The following is a 23,971-nucleotide window of genomic DNA, read 5'->3' on the forward strand; positions in this document are numbered from 1 at the left end:
TCAAACTGTGGCCCTCCAGATGTCCATGGACTACAATTCCCAGGAGCCCCTGCCAGCAAATGCTGGCAGGGGCTCCTGGGAATTGTAGTCCATGGACATCTGGAGGGCCGCAGTTTGACTACCCTGCTCTAAATTTCTCTCTCTGTGTCTAATTCACTCCCACCCATTTGGGAAATCCTTCTAGGGCTGTCAAGAAACCCCAGGGTTTCACAAAACACTGACTGAGAAAGCCTGATTCAGAGGGCTGCCAACCTATAGGTGGGAGTTGGCGGTTTCCTGGAATTATGAGAGATCTCCAAATCACACGAATTTATTGAAAATATTTCTCCCACTTCTGGAGAAAATGGTTGCTTTGTAAGGTAGACGGCCTGGCATCACACCCTACCGAGGCGCAGGTCAACATGACCATCTATGATCCATATGACCATAAATAGTCATCACGATAAATGTTGAATACATTTAAAATATATATTAAAACCAATTAATTCTCACCCATCTGGGAAACCCTTCCAGGTCCATCAAGAAGCCTCAGGGCTTCATGAAACCCTGGTTGAGAAAGCCTGCCGTACAGCTATTCCCGGCTCTGGGTGCGCACCTACCAGGAGTTACCTTCCAATTCCTACAATCATCGTCGTCTTTATTTTTATATCCCGCCCTGCCCAAGTGGCTCAGGGTGGGTCCCAACATATCAAAACATACACTGAACAACTGCATAATTAAAATATATATTAGTATAAATAACTATTAAGCTATTAAACTATAAATAAACTATTAATATGTCAATGGAGGTCATTAGTATGATGGCAATCAGGACTTTGTAAGCAGAGGATGCTTCTGCCGGGATGCTGGCATTCCTTGACGTTCGATTCCTGCCTTACAGGCTGTCTGGGGCTGTTGAAGGTCCCTGTTGTGGCTCACTGCTCCAGAGCAGGCACCCAGCATACAGATGCAGAGTTCCAGGATGTCTCTTCCTGCAGCAGCGTTTCATTTTCTTCTGATCGGAAAAGGCATCCTCACCGTCCCATCTGACTGCCTCCCAGGGTGGGAGCAGCTTTTGCATCTCTGTGAGCTTTGGAGAAAGTACGCACTTTCACTCTTCATCAGGGCATGGACACTTAGGTGGCTGCTCATGGGACTGCACTACTGCGCAGGAGGTATAGCCCAGGCCAGAGTTATTTAATCCTGCCCTGAAGAAGCGCTGAGAAGAAGAGGTGGGTTTTTTATACCCCGCTTTTCACGGAAAATAAACAGACTTTGCATGATTCCACTGGGCAAGATCTTGAGCAATGCCTAGCTGTTTTCTCCCAGTATGACACGAGGCTTAGACATCAGTGGCACAAGCTCCTTTGGCACACAACTGCATGAAGCCTGACTTTCTGCAAGCATCCATCATGGCTTTTCCCTCATGTTTCTGTTCGCCGGAGAGTTTTAGAGCAAGAAGAAATTTTGCACAGAATCCAGCCCAGTACTGATATCCCTGCAAAGGTGAGGAAAGTGGACCTCCTGGCATATATAATCTAGTGCAGGGGTAGTCAAACTGCGGCCCTCCAGATGTCCATGGACTACAATTCCCACGAGCCCCTGCCAGCGAATGCTGGCAGGGGCTTGTGGGAATTGTAGTCCATGGACATCTGGAGGGCCGCAGTTTTACCCCTGATCTAGTGGGTAGCCATGTTGGTCTGAAATAGCGCAACAAAAACAGTCGAATAGCACATTTAAGACCAACAAAGATTTATTCAAGGCATGAGCTTTCCAGTGCTGGCACTCTTCCTCAGACAAAATGAACAACCACCATAACTGTAGAGATATAAGGCGAAAGCAAATTGTGGCAAATTAGTCAACTGTGTCCTAATATCCAAATTAAGGCATGGCAGCCATCTGAAAGCTTTGCCCATGAGGCTGGGAGTTCAATCCCAGCAGCCGGCTCAAGGTTGACTCAGCCTTCCATCCTTCCGAGGTCGGTAAAATGAGTACCCAGCTTGCTGGGGGGTAAACGGTAATGACTGGGGAAGGCACTGGCAAACCACCCCGTATTGAGTCTGCCATGAAAATGCTAGAGTAGCGATCCCCAACCTGTGGGCCATGGACCACATGTGGTCCTTCGACTAATTGGAGGTGGGCCCCGAAGGACACCTTCTCCCCCAGTCCCGGCCCTTTACTTCATCCCCCCCCAGCCCTTTACAACACACTTCATTGTTGTGGCGTGTCTGTATCTTATTTTGAAGGGATGTTTAAACATTACCATAGCGATCAGAGAGTGTTAGGGCAGTGGTTGAGAGTAGAGGAGTAAACTACCCCCCCCCCCCACACTGTGCCTCAGTAAAAGGCGTTGAGTGGTCCCCGGCGAGTGGTCCCCGGCGTTGAGTGGTCCCCAGTGATAAAAAGGTTGGGGATCACTGCGCTAGAGGGCATCACTCCAAGGGTCAGACATGACCCGGTGCTTGCACAGGGGATATCTTTACCTTTACCTTTAAAACAGCTAATCAGTCCTTTTGCGTTCAGTTGTAGTTCACAAAAAATTGGGAGAACTACAACTGTCCCCGGTAGTCATTAATGGCAGACACTTTCCCAGTTGTTGCTGGCCCCATCCTTCTCCACCCAAGCGTGGAAACATCCCTGCAAGTGACAAGCTGTGCTGGCAACTATCTTGTCTGAGACCAGAGAGTTAAATTCAGAATTACATGACATATTACTAACATCACCTTACAGTCACATTGTCCCAAATAAAATGAATTAAAAAGAAGAGAGGATTGGAAGGGATGTGGATATAAGAGTTGAACGAGGTTAGCATGCAGAGTGAGATAAAAAGGCAGAGTGAGATAAAGAGGGAGGGGCTGTTAAGGAGTCTGAAGTATTTCTTCTCAAGAGGACCAGCAACCAAACAGTTTCTATGCTCCACTGAGCCATTCCTCCTCAAGAGCCAGCTGGGTGCTTTCCCTCCCAAGACAGCCATAAGCCCCCATCCTATCAGGAAAGGGCGAAGACACGATGAGGAAGTCAAGCTTTAAGGTAAGCGGTGTGGGGAAAGAAATGGTTAGTAACAAGATTATAAAAGTTGGCTGGACAAGGGCCAAAGCCCTCGACAACGCCTTGCCTTGTTCAGCAGAAAGGCAGCGGGGCGGCCGCAGCAGGGCTGAGCTTGTAATGGGATGTTTCCAAAACAATTATTAACTCAATTAGAGTCCGTTAACGGGAACACACGAGGGAATCGCTGGTTCAAATTAGTTTCTAATTGTTGTTGCTTTTGTAAGGGTCAGCCGTGCTCTCGCAAGACCTGTGGGGAAGGTATAAAGAGGGGCAGGGGGGCCAAGCATCTGGCCCCAAGGAGGCACCAGACTCTAAAGTCAACCAGTATCTCTGCAGTTTGTGCTCTTCCTGGAGTCTGTGCTCATATGGCCCAAGGAGGCATAAAGGCAGTGGGCTCCCCTCCACAGAACAGCCATATTCTTTGCCCGAGGGGGAAAACTGAAGAGGCTGTCTTAGGATATCTAAAACCATGTGGATCTTTCCTGCTCCGCAAAGCATGCATGGAACTCTAAAGTCAACCAGTATCTGCAGTCTGTGCTCTTCCTAGAGCACTGGTTCTCAACCTGGGGGTTGGGACCCCTATGGGGGTCAAACGACCCTTTCACAGAGGTCGCTGCAGAGCAAGCAGCTTGGCTGGGGAGCGGGCGCCATTCACACAACAACCTTGCAGGGTAGATCGAGATAGAGTGTTCATCTGAAAAGAGGAAGATGGGCATGGTGGGACAAGAGGCCGAGCTGAACTGAGGAACCCCGGGAAAAAAAAACCATTTATATACAATCATGAACCATGGATCTTCACGCCATTGGTCAGTTTCGGCTTAATTTCTGTGAAAGAACCCTTGCATCGTTTTATGCTTGGGGGTCACTACAAGATGAGGAACTGTATTAAAGGGTCGCGGCATTAGGAAGGTTGAGAACCACTGTCCTAGAGGCTTGTGTACCTGCCTCAGCCCCAGAACTCCCTGTAGTCACAATATTTCTTCCAAAATCCCTGTGTGGGTTTCTTTTGAGCTTAGTGAAGAGCTCTTTTGTTTTAAACCAAGCTTTCTCAACCAGGGTTTTGTGAGGCTTCTTCCCTTCTCACGCCTTCCAGGCTCATCACTGCCCATTTTGGGGGGGCAGGGCGGTTGTCAACATGACCATTTTTGATCGTATCACCTGATAAACGTTTAACAAATTTCAAAAATATATTAATTAACTTGCACCCATTTGGGAAACCCTTTCAGGGCCGTGAAGAAAGCCCTGGTTTAGTAGGACGTCAGTTGAACAGGCCCGACCCACATCAATAGGGCAGAAACAAGATTGTGGGTAGCACATGTTATGGCAAAGCAGGCAACAAGCTTTTGCTGCATGGAGTTTACATTCTTTTGCATAAATATGCACCCAATCAGGCCTCTGGTAAAATACAACATTTTCCAGGCCACCTTTCATCTTTCCCATACAAAAGCTGATTCTTTTCCTGCCATTTTGACACAGTTGTGTGTTGACAAACGGAATCCGGTTTGCGTGCCCCAGAAGGTGAGGGTGAAAATAAACCTTGAGAAATGCTCTCATGGAGTCTATCTTCAAAGGCCATTTTTTAAAAAGGCACTTTGAATGCATCCCGATCTCCGTTTCTTAAGTGTCTGATGTGTCCTTGAGAGCTAAATCACAATTAAAAAAAAACTCCGAGGCTGCTGTCTTAAGACCTTGTTTGACAGCTGGGTGAAGAACCACACCGCATTTCCTGAGATGTGCAAAGAAGTCAATCAGCCACTGGTGACAAAATAGGCTTCTCCCTTTACAGTCCCCATTTTGAAGTATATGCTGAATCGTCGCCGTTGTCAGCTCAGCACTCTACCAAACCCAGAAACCTTGAAACAGGAACCTGATGTTTACCACATGCAGGGAGGGTGGGTGTGCCTGTGTGTGAACAGCACGCTACGTGGAATTTAAATCAGATAGTTAAGTGAAGCACTGAAATGTATTTTCTACTGTTTACAGCAAACGGAGTATTTCCTCCTGAGCCCTGAGGTCATTATCCTCAGGGGCACTGATCTTTCAAGTCCAGAGATCAACGGTAATAACGGAGATCTCTAGGTACCACCTGGAAATTGTCAACCCTAGTGGGCGGGGCCTGAGCCTTCGCTTCCCTGCTTGGTGAGAGCCACACTCTCACTATCCCTTCCACAAGCTTCAGGGATGCTTCTGGAAAGCTGGAACCAGCCACAGTTCATGGCTGCGTTCAGAGAACCTGAGAACGAGGCTTGGTTGTGCCTTCGTCCTGCCCACCCCCCTCCCCAGTCCCTTTGCACAGCATAGAAATTGAGCACTTCTTCGGTTTGCAGTAAACAGACTTTGTTATGATGCCTGAGGGGCTGTTTACACAGCCCAAAGTTCTTGTGTTTGCTGGGGAACAACACAAGGACTTTTTGTCACCTGTGTGAGGAGAGTTTTGCACACCAGCTCTTTCCTGCTTGAGCACACCGCTGAGGGAAAATTGGCCACAGCCTCTCCTCACACAGAGTTGCTGTTCGCTCCATGACGTGCAGCCATGTAAGTAACGTGTGAGTCGGATAACCCAGATGGCCTGATCTCATCTGATCTTGAGATCAAATCCGGGTTGTTTCTGGCTAGTATTTGGATGGGAGGCAACCAAGGAAGTGAAGGGTTGCTACACAGAGGCAGGCAATGGCAAACTACCCCTGTTTGCCTCTTGCTTTGAAAAACCTAAGGGGTCGCTGTCAGTCAGCTGTGATTTGATGGCAAAAGGGAGGCAAAGACTGATTCTCCCAGCATGCTGCGGTGTGCGTCTGGAGGCACAAAATTCCCATAGCACAAGTGATGCAAAGTGCTTGCATGGTCCCCAAATAAACTTTGTAACGTGGTACCAGGGCTATGTCCTGGAGTGGACTGAGAGGACTGAGAGGAGAACCGAAACCTTGAAGAATTCCGGGTTTGCTTCAAGGTTTTGGGTCTAACCTTCAAGGCCATAAACAATCTGGGTCCGGCGTATCTAAGGGACAGTTGGTCTGAATATGTCCTCTGGAGGAAGCTCTGCTTGGTGGCCGCAAACCATCTAGTACATTGGTTAAGATTTGGGACCTCTAATCTGGGGAGCCGGGTTTGATTCCCCACTCTTCCATGTGCAGCCATCTGGGTGACCTTGGGCTAGTCACAGTCCAAGGCCAAGGTCCAACACTTCTTCCTTTTGGTTCTGGTGCCTAAGAACCTGTAATGTAAATGTCAGATGAGTTCAAGGGGGGAATTCCACAGGCCGGGAGAGAGCCAGTTTGGTGTAGTGGTTAGGAGTGCGGACTTCTAATCTGGCATGCCAGGTTCGATTCTGCGCTCCCCCACATGCAACCAGCTGGGTGACCTTGGGCTCGCCACGGCACTGATAAAACTGTTCTGACCAAGCAGTGATATCAGGGCCCTCTCAGCATCACCCACCCCACAGGGTGTCTGTTGTGGGGAGAGGAATGGGAAGGCGACTGTAAGCCGCTTTGAGCCTCCTTCGGGTAGGGAAAAGCGGCATATAAGAACCAACTCTTCTTCTTCTTCTTCTTCTACTGAGAAGACCCCATCGTTAAGTGCTGCCCGCCTCAGATCAGTGGGTCAGGAAACCAGGAGAGCTTGTGAAGAGGACCTCAAATAGTGCGCTGGACAGGATAGGAAGAGGTAGTCCTTCAGACACATTGATCCGAATTCAAGTGGTTGTTGCTGGAAAAACCTGAAACATTGGATACACTTCAAGGCTTAATGGTGAAATGTTTCTGTTCTAAAAAAATGGGTGGAGGGATAATGTCCCTGTAATTTCTAACTCCACATTCTGCAGATGAAACTGGCTGGGAGGACATAAAACGTCTATCAACACAAGCCTATTTTAATACAATACAAATTAAAAAAAAAAAAAAAAACGTCCCCATGGCAAGCCAAGGACTGAGGAAAGTCAAACTTGAAATTCAGTCCCTTCATTAATTGAATGTGACATGGATATTCTGTTAGCAAGAGGTTCCCCCCACCCCTCTGATCTCTGGAGTTTTTGTCCTTATATAGAGTCTAGATTTGAAGGAGGTCATGTTCATGACACATCATGTAGCAGTCAAAAACCAAGCCAGGCACTGCACAAAGCTGATTCAGTGATCTTATGTGTGCAATTATGTTAGCGCTTGCATTACAGTCTCAAAACCCCACTCGGGCACAAGCCTCAGTCTAACCATAATCAGAATAAGTCCTATGAAGCAGCTGTGCCTAGTGAACATCCAAGGCATTTTGGTGTAGTGGTTAGGAGTGCAGACTTCTAATCTGGCGAGCCGGGTTCTATTCTGCACTCCCCCACATGCAGCCAGCTGGGTGACCTCCAGAGTCAATCAGGAACAATGGATCTTCATGCCATTGGTCAGTTTCAGTTTACTTTCTGTGAAAGAACACTTGCGTAATTTTATGGTTGGGGGTCACCACAACATGAGGAACTGTATTAAAGGGTCGCGGGCATTAGGAAAGTTGAGTACCACTGTTTTAAATGAACCAAATGGGTTTAGAATATATTTGCCAGTGTCCCACTGTTCTCCGACAGTTACAGCAGATCTCTGGACTACACAGATTAGTTCACCTGACAACAGCTTTGAAGCACAGGTCCTATGGCATCACATCCCTGCAAAGCTCTCTCCCCACCTCAAATTCTATCATCCCGAGGTACTGAAACTAGATTTCCAAGATTTTTCCATTGACAACCCAACCTTAGAAGAGCATCACTTTGTGTAAATGGCTCTGCCAGGGAGCTTGTGTCAGAGGAGGGATGGAAGCCTTCCTGGTTTACAACTCAGCCTACCAGTGGCTCCCTTTTAAAGTTTCTTCACACACTGCCTTTTCAGGCATACATATAGGAGTGTAGAACAGTGGTCCCCAACCCCGCGGCTCCCTCTTCCCGCCCCCCCACAGCGAGAAGCTCGCCAGGCTGCGAGCAAATTGGGAGGGGGCGTGAAGAGAAGCTTGCCGGGCCGCAAGCTAATTGGCCGCTTTGGCGGCCGATTTCCTTGCGGCCTGGAGGGGCGGGGAGAGGGAGCCGCATCCGCCGGCATGCCGGCGGCACAAACGCACACGCGCAGACTTGCCACGCGTGCGCGTTTGCGTCCAGCAGGGGCTCAAACACGCATGCACGGCAAGTCCACGCATGCGCGTTTGCGCTGGGGCTGCCGCGCACGTGCGGGGCCCTGGGTCACCCTCTCCCCACACCCCGGTGCAGCGGTCCGCAGCCTGACAAAGGTTGCGGACCACTGGTGTAGAAGAGGAATTCAACAAAGAAAGGCTGGAAAGACCATGTAAGGAAATGAAATTGACTGAGGATCCCAGTTGTGAAATTGACTAAGGATCCTAGGAGAGTCTATTGCTGCATTCACACACAGCATTTCTAAAAGGTTATACCTTTCAAAGTTCTCAAAATTAGGGATGATAATGGTATAAAACTACTGACCACAATTTATCCACAACCACTCACTTTTGGAGTTGGTTCTGCTTCTCCTCTTCCAAGAGTTCAGGTTCAAGAGAAAGCTGGATTATGGAGACGGATAGAACCAATTTCCTCTCGCTATTATAATTTATTATACTAACACTACAAGAGCCTCTTGTGGCGCAGAGTGGTAAGGCAGCCGCCTGAAAGCTTTGCCCATGAGGTTGGGAGTTCAATCCCAGCAGCCGGCTCAAGGTTGACTCAGCCTTCCATCCTTCCGAGGTCGGTAAAATGAGTACCCAGCTTGCTGGGGGGTAAACGGTAATGACTGGGGAAGGCACTGGCAAACCACCCCGTATTGAGTCTGCCATGAAAACGCTAGAGGGCGTCACCCCAAGGGTCAGACATGACTCGGTGCTTGCACAGGGGATACTTTTACCTTTACCTTTATACTAACACTGGCATGAATAAAGGCACTCCCAGGGGAGAAATTGTCATAATATAGAGAACACTGAGGACCTGACACTACTTATGTTTAGGACATTAGAAACCTAGTTCAGCTCCTCCCTATGAGAGAATGAAAGGTTAATATGGCAGGAATGCAAAATGGAACAACAGTAAAAAAAAAAAAACTGGACTTTCCATTGGAAATAATGGAGGGATGTGGGCACCCTCTTTGGGAGCTCCTAGATGTGGATCCCTTGGATGAATCATTTTGAAATTTGGCGGGGAGTCAGGGAAAGAGCCACCCGGAGCTACCCTGAAAGTTTGGAAGCTATACCTCAAACCCTCACCCCCCCCCCCAGGTCCCAGAAAAGGCAGGAATGCTGACATTCCCATTATAGTTTATGGCACCATTGACTTCCATGGGCACCGATGTCGCATCGGCTGAATCAGGCCCTTTGTGCACAAGCCTACTCGTGATCTCATAAGGGGTGGTGTTCAAAAGCACTATGCCTCTATGATTCTATGCATAGGCATTGCAAGGGAGTAGTATAATTTAACAATTTAGCGGACATCGCGGGACCTTTAAACTGCGTCAGAATATGGAGGAAGGGGATTGATTGATTGATGAACTGATTGATGGGCCTGAATTGATTGATGGGCAGAAGCAAGGTGTGTTGCTCTCTTCCCCTTCTTCCATCAGCAGGTGAGGAGGGTAAGACGAACAAAAAGAAGGCAGACGAAGGTGAGAGAGCAAAAAGGTGAGGAGGGCCTGGGAGGCACGATAGGATGTTGCACTTTGCCATTCCGCAGGCGTGACGCTATTTTTACTAGTGTGCAGAAATGCCCTTAGTCCTCATTGGGTGCCCTTCCACTCTCACATTTATTCTTCTGGCAGAGATTAGGATCTGAAATACCAACTGGGTGACTCCTGCACCTGTAGGCGATTTACTCGTATAATGCAAGAGCTATGACAGTAAAGCAGGCCCAGCATGTCAGAAAGTGTTTGGGGATTTTTTGTTGCGTTTTTTTTGGGGGGGGGTGCGAGGGAGCAAATCTAGACCATACCGTCCCCAGTCTTGTATCAGGATTTTATGGGCAAATGCAGCATATGGGTTATGCTCTGGATCTTAACATAAACTAAGTTTTAAACGGTATTTAAAATGATGTGATCTGCCCTGAGTCACTTGAGACAGGGTGGAATATAAATCAAATGAATGAATGAATGAATGAATGAATGAATGAATGAATGAATGAATGAATGAATAAATAAAAGCCTTATGGCATAGCCTAATTAAAGAGGTTATGAAGGATCTGATTCTCCCGGTTTTCTGCAAACCATGTAAAATGCTTTGCAAACTATGTAAAGCAGAATTCTAAATGAGGGCTTTGTTTTTGAAGAGGCCTGTGCTGTAACGGTTCAAAAAAATTGCATTGGTCAAGGGACAGGGACTGTGACCTATCCCACCATATTGCTGCCTCTCACTATTAAGTATGCTCCGATGGGGTCATTTGTAGACCATTTGATGTGTTGTGATTAAATGCTAATTCTTTTTCCCCAGGCCCTATTCTGCACACGTTAGATAATGTGCTTTCAATGTACTTTAAAAGTAGATTTTCCTGTTCCGCACAGGAAAATCCAGCTGCCAAAACACATTGAAAGTGCATTATCCTATGGGCGCTGAATGCACCCAGGTTTGTCTCAACTCACTTAGATTTCTGCTTGTTATCAGGTTTCTGTGGTCCAGACCCTACTGCATGGTCTAATGGCTGACCCTGGTCCTGTTGATTTCATTTGGCTTGTGAAATATAATCTGCCTTGAGTCTCAGTGACAAAAGCAGACTATAAATAAATAAATATTTGAAGCCGAGCTGGGAGTGAGAGGTCACGAAAACTGTCTCCATGGTTCCCCTGTGGAATCAATACAATCCCCAAAAGAATCCCCCTCCCAATCTTTCAGAGCCATTACACATCATTGGTCTCTGTATTACAAGAAGGACCCACCCAATTTAGATCCTGGGAAACACCTCTGCTAGCAGAATGGATCCAGGTAAACGGATCCAGAATAATTAACAGTGCAGCCCTTGGAATGAGATTCACTGAATAGACTGGAATAGGATTCTGGGCATACCTGCTAACAAGGGCACTGTAAATAACTAAAGGATCTCAGGGGGTTGAAGTGCTGGCTCTTGGAAGAGCCTGCCACTGTGTCTCTGCATGATTTACAATGACCATTGCATCTCTACGTACGCCACTGATTTCGGCTAACCTTGTTCCGATCAACAGGGAGTCGTACAGAAGCACAGCAAGGGTGCTCCCTAAATGTCTCACATTTGTGTGCCACAGAAGAATTAAAATTCCCAAATTAAATCAGGGGCAAAAATATGCATCTCAGCAAATCAGGAGTCGGGGGACAATGCAGGAAATTAAGTAGCTCTGAGCCAAAAAGATGTTTAAAAGAATTCTTCATAAGGAAACAAGGACTTGGGGTTCAGTTCTGTGGGCCTGTTCCACCAGTGGTGGTGTTCTCCTCTGGTGCAAAGAGCAAGAGGCTGATCCAGCATCATGGCTCCCAGTCACTTTTCATACTGCCAAAGCACATCATTTGCTAGTGGCAGCACAGAATACCAGAGGAAGGGCATCTTATGGATAAAACCTCATTGGCTATGGGGGTTTGCTGTGATGCTTTGTTGGAGTGTGGGCAAGATGTGGAACTTGATGAGTACATATGGGGGGGTGGCGTCTAACAACAGAGGGCCCTCTTTGTGAAGGTGGAAAGAACATGGAAGCTTGAATAAAACTTAGTTTGGTCTTAAAGGAGCCATCAGATGCAAACTCTGTTCTGATACTTCCACTTGAATCTATTCTCATCTAAGGAATCATGTCCATTCTGACTAATTAAAGAGACTGCATTTGAATTATTTCTTTAAAAACTGTAGTCACAAAAGGACTGCTGTCAAAAATCTATGCCATACTTTGGGACAGTGAAGATAATTTAGCAACAGCTTTATGAGAGAATGGGAATAAAATGTTGGAAGCAATTATTCTGGATCGTCTCTGGGGAGGAACGTTTGCAAGAGGGCCCTCATTGTCTCCATGATCTAATTGGAAGGATAATTTCTAAAGTTCCTCTATGCTTGGAATCTGAGCCCCACCTCGTAGCCCTTTGAGGCTAAGGGCAATTAGCATCTGAACACTCCTCCCAACATCTCAGACATTCCGATGATGAAATGGGATCGATCCAGTTGACCCCACGATCTACCGCCTTGCTCGAAAAGATGCTGTGTCCTAGTTTCAAACCAGGTCTTATTAAAGCTGAACTCTTATTTGAGATTTCAGCAGCCCAACTTGCAAGTTACAGAAGACCCACCTATTTTCTTCCTTTCTTTATGAGATTGTTAGGCTGCCCTTCTCCAAAAATGGTCTTGTGGAAATGTATGTCTGAGTATAAAACGTATCAAATACAAATTCGAGCAAGGCAACCTTTAAGCTAAAACAATAATGTAATTCTTACGATAATCGCTCCATCTCAGAAACTGCCTAATGAGCCAGGCATGCTGATTATAAAGACCTTGTGACTTTACACAAGTGCTAGAGTGATTCTCACATTACATTCAGTGCATGTACAGCTGAATGTGTGGCTGAAATGTCACATTTAACTAGGGATTGGTCCCCAGTTTGATTTGTAAAGTAAAGCGTCAGCTGGCTCATTCTTACAAACAGGCTTACGCTTGTACATGTACATGCCCCGAGTTCAAGGCCCCCTCAGCCCCCCCTCCCCCATGTCAGTTCATACTGCTGAGGATTAGTGAGCAAACTAGGTTGTGCCCATCTGCCATCTAGCTTGTGACTTTCAGGTTTCACAGAGGATATGTGCTTGTTTAGTGAACTAGCATTCAGCATAGCAATGCTTGGTGTAGTAGTTAGGACGGTGGACTTCTAATCTGGTGAGCTGGGTTAGATTCCCTGCTCCTCCACATGCAGCCAGCTGCGTGGCCTTGGGCTCATCACAGTGCTGTGTGGCCTTAGGTTCCTCACGATGCTGATAAAGCTGTTCTGACCAAGCAGTATTGGACTCCTAGTCAAGGAACGACTCTGTATTTGCAATGAAGGTCAAGTTGAGACCACAGAACATGTCTTACTTGAGTGTAAATTACATAATCATATTTGCATGGGTACATTAGTGCTTATAGAATGGCCTCATGGCCTGAGAAAACATCGCCTGCGACTGTCATTGTCAGATTCAAACAGTCTTCTATCTAACAAAATAGCAAGATTTGCTCAGCTAGCTTCCAGAATTAAGAAACATTGGATCATTAATGTATAGCCATTCTAAGTACACTGATGGGTTTGTAGAATCAGTTATGCTTTTAGGATAGTAGCTTTTATGGTGTGTTCCTTAATTTTGTATCTAATTTCTATATTTTAATTGTCTTACTGCTATTATGTCTCATTTTACTCTTGTGTTTTATTGGTTTATGACTGCCAAATAAAGATTGATTGATTGATTGATTGACTGACTGACTGATTGATTGAGCAGTAATATCAGGGCTCTCTCAGCCTCACCTCCCACACAAGGTGTCCGTTGTGGGAAGAGGAAAGGGAAGGCGACTGGAAGCCACTTTGAGACCCCTTCGGGTAGAGGAAAGTGGTATATAAGAACTAACTCTTCTTCTTCAGTAATATCTGGACTCTCTAAGCTTCACCTCCCTCACAGCATGTCTGTTGTGCAGAGGGGAAACGGAAGGCGAATGTAAGCCACCTTGAGACTCCTTCGGGTAGAGAAAAGGGGCATATAAGAACCAACTCTTCTTCTTAATATCAGGGCTCTCTCAGCCTCTCCTCCCTCACAGGGTGTCTGTTGTGGGGAGAGGAAAGAAAAGGTGACTGGAAGCCGCTTTGAGACTCCTCCAGGTAGAGAAAAAGCGGCATATAAGAACCGACTCTTCTTAATATTGTTATTTATATTAACTACCACATACTAAACTCAATAGCACCTTCTAATAATATTCTATTTCCCTCTCACAACAGGCCCCTATGGGGTAGGTTAGGTTGAAAGAGAAAGACTGGCCAATTCCAAAGAGCTGCCCTAACCACTACTCCATGCTGCCTTTCTATCTATGACGAAAGGCCATTGAATACATGGGGCATAGGGGCCATTCCCATAGCTGTTTCTGGCTGTCAGTCAGCTCCTAAAGGTAAAGGTAAAGGTATCCCCTGTGCAAGCACCGGGTCACGTCTGACCCTTGGGGTGACGCCCTCTACCGTTTTCATGGCAGACTCAATACGGGGTGGTTTGCCAGTGCCTTCCCCAGTCATTACCCCCAAGCAACCTGGGTACTCATTTTACTGACCTCGGAAGGATGGGAGGCTGAGTCAACCTTGAGCCAGCTGCTGGGATTGAACTCCCAGCTTCATGGGCAGAGCTTCAGACTGCATGTCTGCTGCATTACCACTCTGCGCCACAAGAGGCTCCCGATCAGCTCCTAGAAAAGGCAAACAGACAGCTGCCGTTGCCGATATAAAGTCCAGTTCTTTACCTTGCATTTCACCATATCCACCACTCGCTCTTGCATCGATTGTCCAGCCTTGGGCCTTACGAGGATGTAAACAGCCTTCACGTCAGGGCTGGAACGCAGGAGCTTTTCCACGAGGACCTTGCCCATAAAGCCCGTGGCTCCGGTGACGAGGACCGACTTCCCATTGTAGTACGTAGCAACAGACGACATGGTGATTGCGTTTCAGCTTGTCGTCCTTCCGACTTCTTTCTGGAGGTGCCTAGTGGAAATACGGAACAGTCAAAAGCATGAGAGGCTGGACAGATCAGGAGTTTCAGATATGGAACACAGTTCCAGTTTCCAGAGTGATACCGAGGGGGGCACCTTCAAGGCGTGGTCCGTATCAGGGTTTTTTATTTTACCTATTTTAGCCTAACTGCTGTTACTTCATTCCTTTCATTTGGCTCTCTCACTGCTGTTTATTTTGGCTTTTATACGTTTTGGCCACCTTTGGCTGCCTTTGTGGTTTTGGCAACGTTAACTCCCTTTTGTTTCTTCTTCCCTCCTCTTTGCTTAATTAAGCACGGGGGGGGGGCAGGTTTAGCAGAAGAATCTTGACACTGTATTTTCTCCATACAAAAATTCATGTGGTGTGTTAATTTATTTGGTGTGCAGATTTACGAGAGTAATAAAACGGCTTAGCCTTGAGAAATGCAGCCAGGCAGAGGGGGGAGAAGGAGGGAGGGAAAAAAGCACAGGGTTAGCTTTTTCTTTTCTTTGTTAGGGATGGGCAAGGAACATGTAGATAAGGAAGCAATCCCGGGGGCGACTACCCCCAAACGATGAATCATTTTACTTGAAGAGTCCTTTTACTTCCCCAGTCAAATCGTTTTCAGATCCTGCAGTTAGACCCAGTGGCTTCCCCACCTAAGTCTTCTTAGTTCAAAGAGGCAAATAGCCTCCAGTCAGATACTGCCACAGTAAAGACACTTTTAGTCCCCTTTTAAAAGCATGCCTTGGGGAATACGGTGGAGGCACCAAAAGTTAAGCCTCCGTTTGTACTGCAGAGAATTCAGACGGGGCCTACTCAAACGACCTGACATCATGCGTCCCCACAAAATGGTAAATAAGGCCTTGCCAAAAAGTTTAAGCTCACAAGGGACACAGGTAAAAAATTTTAAAACGCACCGCATGGATAATTCTCTGCTGGATTATCATTTGCTAGCTACCCAAATGGGCATGGTTGCTCACTCACACTGCTGCTTCTGAAGTTGAGTGACTTGGGGCACAGCCATCCTACCCAGCGGGGTGCAGAAGTCAAAAACGAGAACATGCCAGTAGGAAGGCAGAAGCAGCATTTCAGGTAGAAGCACAGGACCTTTTAGGAGCTTAGCCCCTAACGGGAATTGCTCATCAAACTGCATGAGAGAACACCAATTCTCCCAAGAATCCACGAGGAAGGCTTCCTAAGCAATAAGCCTTCCGGCAACTGTAACAGCAAATCCTTCAGGCGGACACCTTGCAGGGGCCTGCACCTGTCTCCAGGAGGGTGGGTGAAACATTACCAGCCTGTCTCTCAGGATCTACTGGCGCCAGAATAGTTCAGCCAAAGCTTCTGACTCTCTTCCTTTCTCTTTCGCCCTCAGTGAGAGTGGGGCGGGGGACATACTTTCCCTTTCAGCCCCGCCACCCCCCCTAAGGGGTGAACCTGCCTGTCCCGAGTGCCCTTCGCTCACCTTCTCCAGCTTCACACTGTCCAACCCCAAGAGAAGATCCTTGCAGAAAACCTCTCCCTGTTTGCAACTCTGCTGATTGTCTCCAAGGCACTGCTGTCCTGTTTAACAACAGACGACAACCGAGAGTCCCTTTACTCTGGCCTATGAGAACGAAGGAAGGGGAACTAGGAACGGATGTTGCCAAAGTAGATTGTGGTCCTGGAGGCCAGGCCCGGACTAACAGTGTGCTCACAGGCACCCTGTTCCTTGATTTAAGGCTCTGTCGAACACAACCCTAAAGAACATTTTCCTGGCAGGAAGCCCCACCTAACTTCTGAGCAGACGTTCTCAGGAACGCTGCCGATGTGTGCAGAGATGGGGGTGACTGTGGAAATAGAACGTATTTTTTTGTGAAGAGCTCCACAAGGGGAGCAAAAGGGGAACTGGATCACCAGGGACGGAACTTCTGCCACAGTGGCACTATTGTTGGCCTCTTATTAATTCCTGTGGCTTATTTTTTAGCATGAAATGGAAGAGGGACACACTGGAAACTGCCTTATACTGAATCAGGCCATCGATCCATCCAGGTCAGTGCTGTCTACTCAGCCTGGCAGTGCTCTCCGGGGTCTCAGGCAAAGGGCTCCCACGTCACCTATTGCCCTAAAGATGCCAGGGATTGAACCCAGGACCTCCTGCATGCCAAGCAGATGCTCTGCCACTGAGCCCTGCCGGTGACATCACAAGTTACTGCCACACTGTGACATCACGTGTCACTGCAATGCTCTAGTTCCCCCCTCCACAATCTCCTGTCTTCACTTGCCGAATTTTGCCCAATTTGGATGGAAAAGAAGAAGAGTTGGTTTTTTAATACTCTACTTTTTGCTGCCCAGGAAGGTCTAAAAACAGCTTACATACATCTTTCTCTTCCTCTCCCCACCACAGACACCCTGTGAGGTAGGAGGGGGCTAAGAGAGCTCTGAGAGAACAGCACTATCTGGGCTGTGACAAGCCCAAGGTCACCCAGCTGGCAGCATATGGAGAAGTGGGGCATCGAACCCAGATCTCCAGATTAGTAGATGCAGCTCCTAACCACTCTACCAAGTTGGCTCTATTTGCTTTTGGTTTTTTAATTGATAGTTTCTTCTTCTTATGTCTCATTATTATTTCAAAACAAGTACAGTTCTGATTAAGAAAGCTGGGCTCTTCCACAGGAAATAACAGTGAAACAGAAATAGGGGAATAAAACAAACACTTCGAGAGGCAAAGCAAAGGAAACCACCCAATAATGAAATGCACAGTCACAGTGGAAGGACTGAAATGAATGCACAAGTCAAGGCAGCAGGTCCGTTTGACATGAGAACATGCTGCAGGGCAGGGAGGCAGAGGAAACCGCTTCCTGACCCAAGAACTTCCAACTTAGTAATGCCTAGCGAAGTCCCCAACCCGCCCTCCCTGGTGGACTTTCAGGCCTCTTGTTCGCCTCCATTTTGTCTCTTTCGTTTTTGCTGTGCCATCTTCTTCAAAATTCTGGAAGTTCTCAGTTGACTGCTTTAGCACCAGACCAATATAGCAGTTCTTAACATGGCCCTAAGGTGCCAGAAGAAGAGTTGGCTTTTATGCCCCACTTTTCACTACCCAGTGGAGACTCCAAGCAGCTTACAATCGCCTTTCCTTTCCTCTCCCCATAACAGACACCCTGCGAGGTAGGTGAGGCTGAGAGAGTTCTGAGAGAACAGCTCTGTGAGAACTGCTCTAACAGGACGGTGACTAGCCCGAGGTCACCCAGCTGGCTGCATGTGGAGGAGCGGGGAATCATGCCTGGCTCACCAGATTAGAAACCACCACTCTTAACCACTACACCAAGGTGGCTAGATTTTTCTAGGGCAACAGTGCTCAACTTAGAAAGTTCAAAAAAAAGGTTTGAGGGCCATCACATAGTGGAAAAGGGCAGAGGGGGAAGTGTGGCATATTGGGAGTGCCGCAGACATTTTAAACGGCACATTACAGTGATTCAGAAACACAGTCAAGAAGTGAAAATGGGAGAAGGTGCTTCACCTCAAGAGCAGCTCGACCACACTTTGCTAACTGGACACAAGCACCTTTGTATGAAAAGATCAACAAAGTAGCTGGCTACCAAAATGGATTACAAAGGTTGGGTGAAAAGGGGCCAGTGTCCTGCATCCTGGAAAGACACCTTTTGCTTCCCAGCAGAGAAAGAGATCTGCAAATCCCAATTCAGGGCATTTCCACACGACATAAATTTAGCGTGATACTTATCCCCTGAAGACGCTATATTCCGGGTGCTCCACATGACATCGCCAACCGCCCAGGTCTGGCCAGCAAACTAAATCCACCATTTTAAAGCACGTTGGATACACCAACCTAAAAAGCACTTTCCTCCAAAGGACAACCAGCACACTACACATCAAAGAAATGTATGGGGGCAAAGAATTACTATCTTTGCCTCCAATGTCCCACCCTTGCACCCGCCTCCCTCCCTCTTTTCCTGGGGACAGGATTTACTTTTTTAAAACAAACAGCCTGGTGCAACGAATGTACAAGTGTGCGGGCAAAGCCAAAAATAATTTTTCCCAAAGTTCTCACACAAAGCATGCCTCTCTAAAGTCCCCCCCCACAAAAAAAATCAGGAATGAGATTAATTTTTTTAAAGATTCAAGGCTCGTGATTCCATGAGGGGTGGCATTATAAGAAGTACTATGCATCTATAATTAGATGCATAGGCATTTAAACAGAGAAGTATTAATTTTAAAAAATTGCCGGGCATCGTGGGACCTTTAAAAAAAGGAGAAAGGGGATTGGCTGCCTGGCTTGATGGACAGGCAGAAAAGAGTTGCAGATAACCCACGTTGCTCACTTCTGCCATTTCCAGCAGTGCTTGTGGAGGGTAAGAAGCACAAAAAGGCGGCAGACTACAGAGAGATGGCAAGAAGGTGAGGAATGGCTGGAGGCACAATAATATTTAGTGTTACAGCATTCAGCTTCCAGAGGCTTGCAGGTACTGCGGGGTGTGTATGTATGTGTGTGTGTGTGTGTGGGGGGGTTATTCTGGAGTGGGTAAGTTGGAACCTCAAGCTCCAACCGAGGCAGGCCCCGTACAGAGTCTTCCATAATAAGGGCGTTCGTGTCAGCCTGTCAGCCAGAGTTGCTTGTGGAGAAACAGGGAATCAAACTCGGCTCGCAAGATTAGAAGCTGCTCCTCTTAACCACAACACCATACTGGCTCATGAAGCTGTGTTATACAGAACCAGATCCATCAAAATCTGTACTGTCTACTCCAGCCTTCCTCAACTTTTTTACTGTTGAGAAACCCCTGAAACATTCTGCTGGCTTCAAGAAACCCCAGAAGAAACCCCATGTAAAACATGGTACCCGCCCACCTGGGGCTCCTGCCCTTCCCACCCATTCGGGAAGCCCTTTGAGGGCCAGCAAGAAATCCCAGCATTTCCTGAAACCCTAGTTGAGAAAGCCTGAGTTTCAGGCAGAAGTCTTCACCTCCTGCCCAATCCAATGCTGGGGTCTGATTGAACCTGGAACCTCGTGCATGCTGAGAAGACGCTCTGCCCCCGAGCCACAGCCCAGCCCAACCTCTATCTGAACACAAAGGGATAGAGATGGGGATGAAACAGAACGAATAATGGTGCTTCTTTGCTTGGGCTGAGATTTTAATTCTGCAGTTTCATTAACTAGCCCTGACCTGGATAGCCCAGGCCAGCCTGATCTCGGAAGCCAAGAACGATTGGTCTTGGTCAGAAGGGAGTCCACCAAGGAATAACAGGGCTGTGATGCAGAGTCAGGCAATGGCAAAACCATCTCTGGAGGAAGAAAAAAACAGGCTGTACCCAGCAATGTGCCAACAGAACAACAAGGGGGAAATGCCAGGTGACAATTGACAGATCCCTTTTTGTACAAAGTCCCCTACGCATTTTGCCATGCAGACTTCGTCAGGGAAGATCAGAGCATTCACCTGGAACTGTCCACAGCAGAACTTAAGTGCTGTGGACAGTTCCAGCACTAGAGGAATGTTTTCAGATCCCCCCCCTGACAAAGGCTCTACTGCCATTCCCCCATTTTTGTTCTAACTCCATCTGAACATCTCTTACCTCGAAAACCCCACGGGGCTGCCATAAGCCAGCTGTGATCTGACAGCCCCAAAACAACGTTTTTTTTCTTTATTACGTTTTATTTTTTAAGCCTCTTCAGGCAGGTTCTCTGGAGAGGGAGCATAATTTTTTCCTCTAATCTATCTAGTCTCCTAACTAAATATATAAAAAGAGGAGATGAACAGGAGAAAAGAGATGCAAAGAGACTGTGAGGAGCATAAGGAAGATGCGAGTACAGAGAGAAAGTGGAGGTGTAGAGAACGGAAATTGTCGCCATCGGGCTCAGGAAGGAAATAAGATTAAAAGGCAGAGTTAAAATCATATCAGCCATGTTTTTTTTTTTAACAGGTGATGCGGTAAGGGATTGCTCTTAGATGAAAAAAAAAATTAAAAGTGACTGTGAGAGTAATTTGAGTTCTGTCCCCTTAGCTTTAACAATTCATTTCAAAGGGTACATTCAAATGAATAGCTGTGTTGGTCTAAAGTAGCACAATAAAATCAGAGTCCAATAGCACCTTTAAGACCAACAAAGATTTATTCAAGGTTTGAGCTTTCAAGTGCAAGCACTCTTCGTTTTGCACTCAAAAGCTCACGCCTTGAATAAAACTTTGTTGGTCTTAGAGGAGCTACTGGACTTATCATTTCAAAGGGGGTGAGTTTTCCATTATTATCATCTGATCACTGCCTTTGAGGGTGGGGAAAATGTTTCATCTCAAACAGGAGATTGGTGCAAGCTGGTGGGGGGGGGGAAAGATGAATGAGTTGTTATTTGGCTGGAGGGGATGGGAATGGCAGAGACCCTGCGTGCTGTGCCAGTTCTGGGGTTTCTCAAAGACTGAAGACAGTTTCAGGTTTCCTCAATGGTAAAAATGTTGAGAAAGGCTGCTATAAGGAGTATTTTTTAAATCTTTGTAATGGAGAAATTGGGAAATTTGTGGGAATTCAGGTAAGTATAACTCCTATGAAATATTTTCTCTTGTAGAATGAGTTAAATGCATACTCAGGCAAGTTTTGTTTCACACTGAATAGTAGAAAAACATCTTGAGAATTTTCTGTGTCAATTTTCTGTTGGAAATTTGGAAATTGAGACATTTTGGAAAATGTGTGCGGGGGACCTAAAAAGATTCCCCCCCTTTTTTGAATGTGTGAAATAAAAGACAAGGTTCTATTCAAAGTGCATAGAAATATTTTTTAATCTGAAACAATCTCCAACATTCCATAATGACAGTAATAACCATAGATCTCTCTCTCATTTTCAATAGTATTATGGTTTAAATGCAAATTATTCTAGCAATGAGCAATATGCTATAATATCTTTAGTAATGCATTATTAAAGATTTCAGTGTTTTCAATTGGGTAAAGTTTAACAATATCCAGATATTCTGACAGTTTCACCTATAGAAGGCGAAGGTAAAGGTATCCCCTGTGCAAGCACCGAGTCATGTCTGACCCTTGGGGTGATGCCCTCTAGCGTTTTCATGGCAGACTCAATACGGGGTGGTTTGCCAGTGCTTTCCCCAGTCATTACCATTTACCCCCCAGCAAGTTGGGTGCTCATTTTACCGACCTCGGAAGGATGGAAGGCTGAGTCAACCTTGAGCCGGCAGCTGGGATTGAACTCCCAGGCTCATATTCAGAGCTTCAGACTGCATGTCTGCTGCCTTACCACCCTGAGCCACAAGAGGCTCTTTTACCTATTAGTTCTGTCCAAGTAATGTTTTGTTTATTACTGAACTTGTTCCCTTCCTTCAATGTTTACTTTTTCCTGCCTCACAGATGGTAGAAATTAAGATCCACGTGTGATGGCAGCAAGGAGAGCCGTGGTTTCTAACTCTTCATCAAAGGCTGGGTATATTTTCAGTGTCTCTTATGGAAAATGAAGACCTTTATACTTTTAAAACTCCATAAATACACCAAGTGGCACAATTTTATATGCTAAATAATTTATACACAATGCATTTTATATTGTTAATGGTTGATAGGAAAATAAGTGATAGAGAAATAAGTAGATTTCAATCCAACCCCCCCGGAAAAAAGTGGGTGGATTTCCTCTGCTGCTTTTAAATTTCTAGAAATATTACATTTCTACCTACAACCAAACTTTTTTTTTTTAATGATGCTTTTGAAATTATTTCAGCTGAAAGGCAATGAGCCAGTACGCGGAACACCAACAGGCCAGTAAAACAATGAAACTGTATGATATCATAATAGCCATAATGGAAATTTCTGCAATTAGGGGAAGCACGAAAAAAGAGTTCTGATAAGAACATACAGAAGTTCTGTTTCGGAAAAGACAGCACACTACCCATAACCAAGCACTTTGGGGTTCAAACCAGGACCATTCCACCTTCATAGAATCATAGAATAATAGAGTTGGAAGGTACCTCATGGGTCATCTAGTCCAACCCCCTGCAGTATGCAGGACACTCACATCCCAATCGCTCATCTACTGTAACCTGCCACCCCCTTTGAGCCTTCACAGAATCAGCCTCTCCATCAGATGGTTATCCAGCCACTGTATAAAAATTTCCAAAGATGGAGAACCCACCACCTCCCGAGGAAGCCTGTTCCACTGAGAAACTGCTCTAACTGTCAGGAACTTCTTCCGGATGTTTAGATGGAATTTCTTTTGAATTAATTTCATCCCATTGGTTCTGGTCTGTCCCTCCGGGGCAAGAGAGAACAACTCTGCTCCATCCTCGATATGGCAGCCTTTTAAATACTTGAAGATGGTTATCAAATACCCTCTCAGTCATCTCCTCTCCAGGCTAAACCATTCTTTCTTACACAAGAGTCGGCCTTCTAAGATATTTAAACCTTGTTCATAAGTATTGTCAAAGTAATTCTCTAACCATAAATTACTCAACATCCAAAGTGCTAGTGTTGTCTAAGTGCTGGAAGCCAAAGAAATTATCCAAGTCAGAAGCTTTAAATATTTGAGTAATACTTATCACTACCATCTTAACTGGTCAACTCATCGAATTCAAGCAATAAATTTGGCCAAATGTTCTGCTGCCCAAATTAAACAATTTTATTTCCTTAAAGGCAATCAATTTGTACCTGCTGCAGTAAAAGAATCTAATGCTAACTTCTCATAGCAAATATTATATGGCCTACCTATTTGGGTAAACGCATTCCACAATAATGTTGAAAAAGTCCACAGAAACTTATTTTGGCAACTCCTGGTTGCCCTGAAATATGAGCCTTAGTCTGCCATTTGCACTGAACAGGGCAAGCATCTCTTGGAAACTAAGGCCTGGATCATAACTTTAAAATATTGGCTTAAAACACATTTTAGAACTGGGTCAAGCTGTTTAATTTCTCATTTTAAAAATGACTCCTGTGCCAACTGGTTTCTTATTATCGAGTCCAAAATCACTCAAATTGGATTTTCAGTAGAGTATTTCCTACTCTCAAATGAATCAGCCATACTTTGTGCTTTAAAATGTAGATCTTGAATATTCAAAAAAATTTCCTGTTCAGCCTCATAGATGTTCTCCTATCAAATTTGGTTTACAAATCCATCACGGAAAGATGGCTCCTTATTTCTATAACCTTGATAACCCTTACCAGCGTGGACCTTTCATGATGGCTAGGATGAACATGGGAGGGGCTCATGGGAATTGTAGTCAATTGACATCTGGAGGACCACAGGTTGACTCCCCCTGAATATGAATATACATACCTACACATATATATGGGTGTGTGTACATGTCTGCCTGCCTGCCTGTCTA

At 46.0% G+C, this 23,971-nt stretch overlaps 1 protein-coding gene across 4 annotated transcripts in view; it reads right to left on the bottom strand.

Annotated features, from left to right (window-relative positions):
- Nucleotides 1-23,971, bottom strand: part of FAR2 (fatty acyl-CoA reductase 2) — a 106,585-nt gene that overhangs the window by 34,447 nt on the left and 48,167 nt on the right. For 3 of the 4 annotated variants that reach the window (XM_077310686.1, XM_077310685.1, XM_077310688.1), the window contains exon 2: nucleotides 14,444-14,681. In XM_077310686.1, the coding sequence (XP_077166801.1) occupies nucleotides 14,444-14,632 (189 nt within the window). In that variant the 5' untranslated portion in view covers nucleotides 14,633-14,681. Of the gene's footprint in view, nucleotides 1-14,443; nucleotides 14,682-16,137; nucleotides 16,287-23,971 lie in introns of those variants that run through there. The other variant, XM_077310687.1, reaches the window with a different exon arrangement.

This window comes from Paroedura picta, chromosome 14 (assembly GCF_049243985.1).
Source record: "Paroedura picta isolate Pp20150507F chromosome 14, Ppicta_v3.0, whole genome shotgun sequence".
Taxonomy (NCBI): Eukaryota; Metazoa; Chordata; class Lepidosauria; order Squamata; family Gekkonidae; genus Paroedura; species Paroedura picta.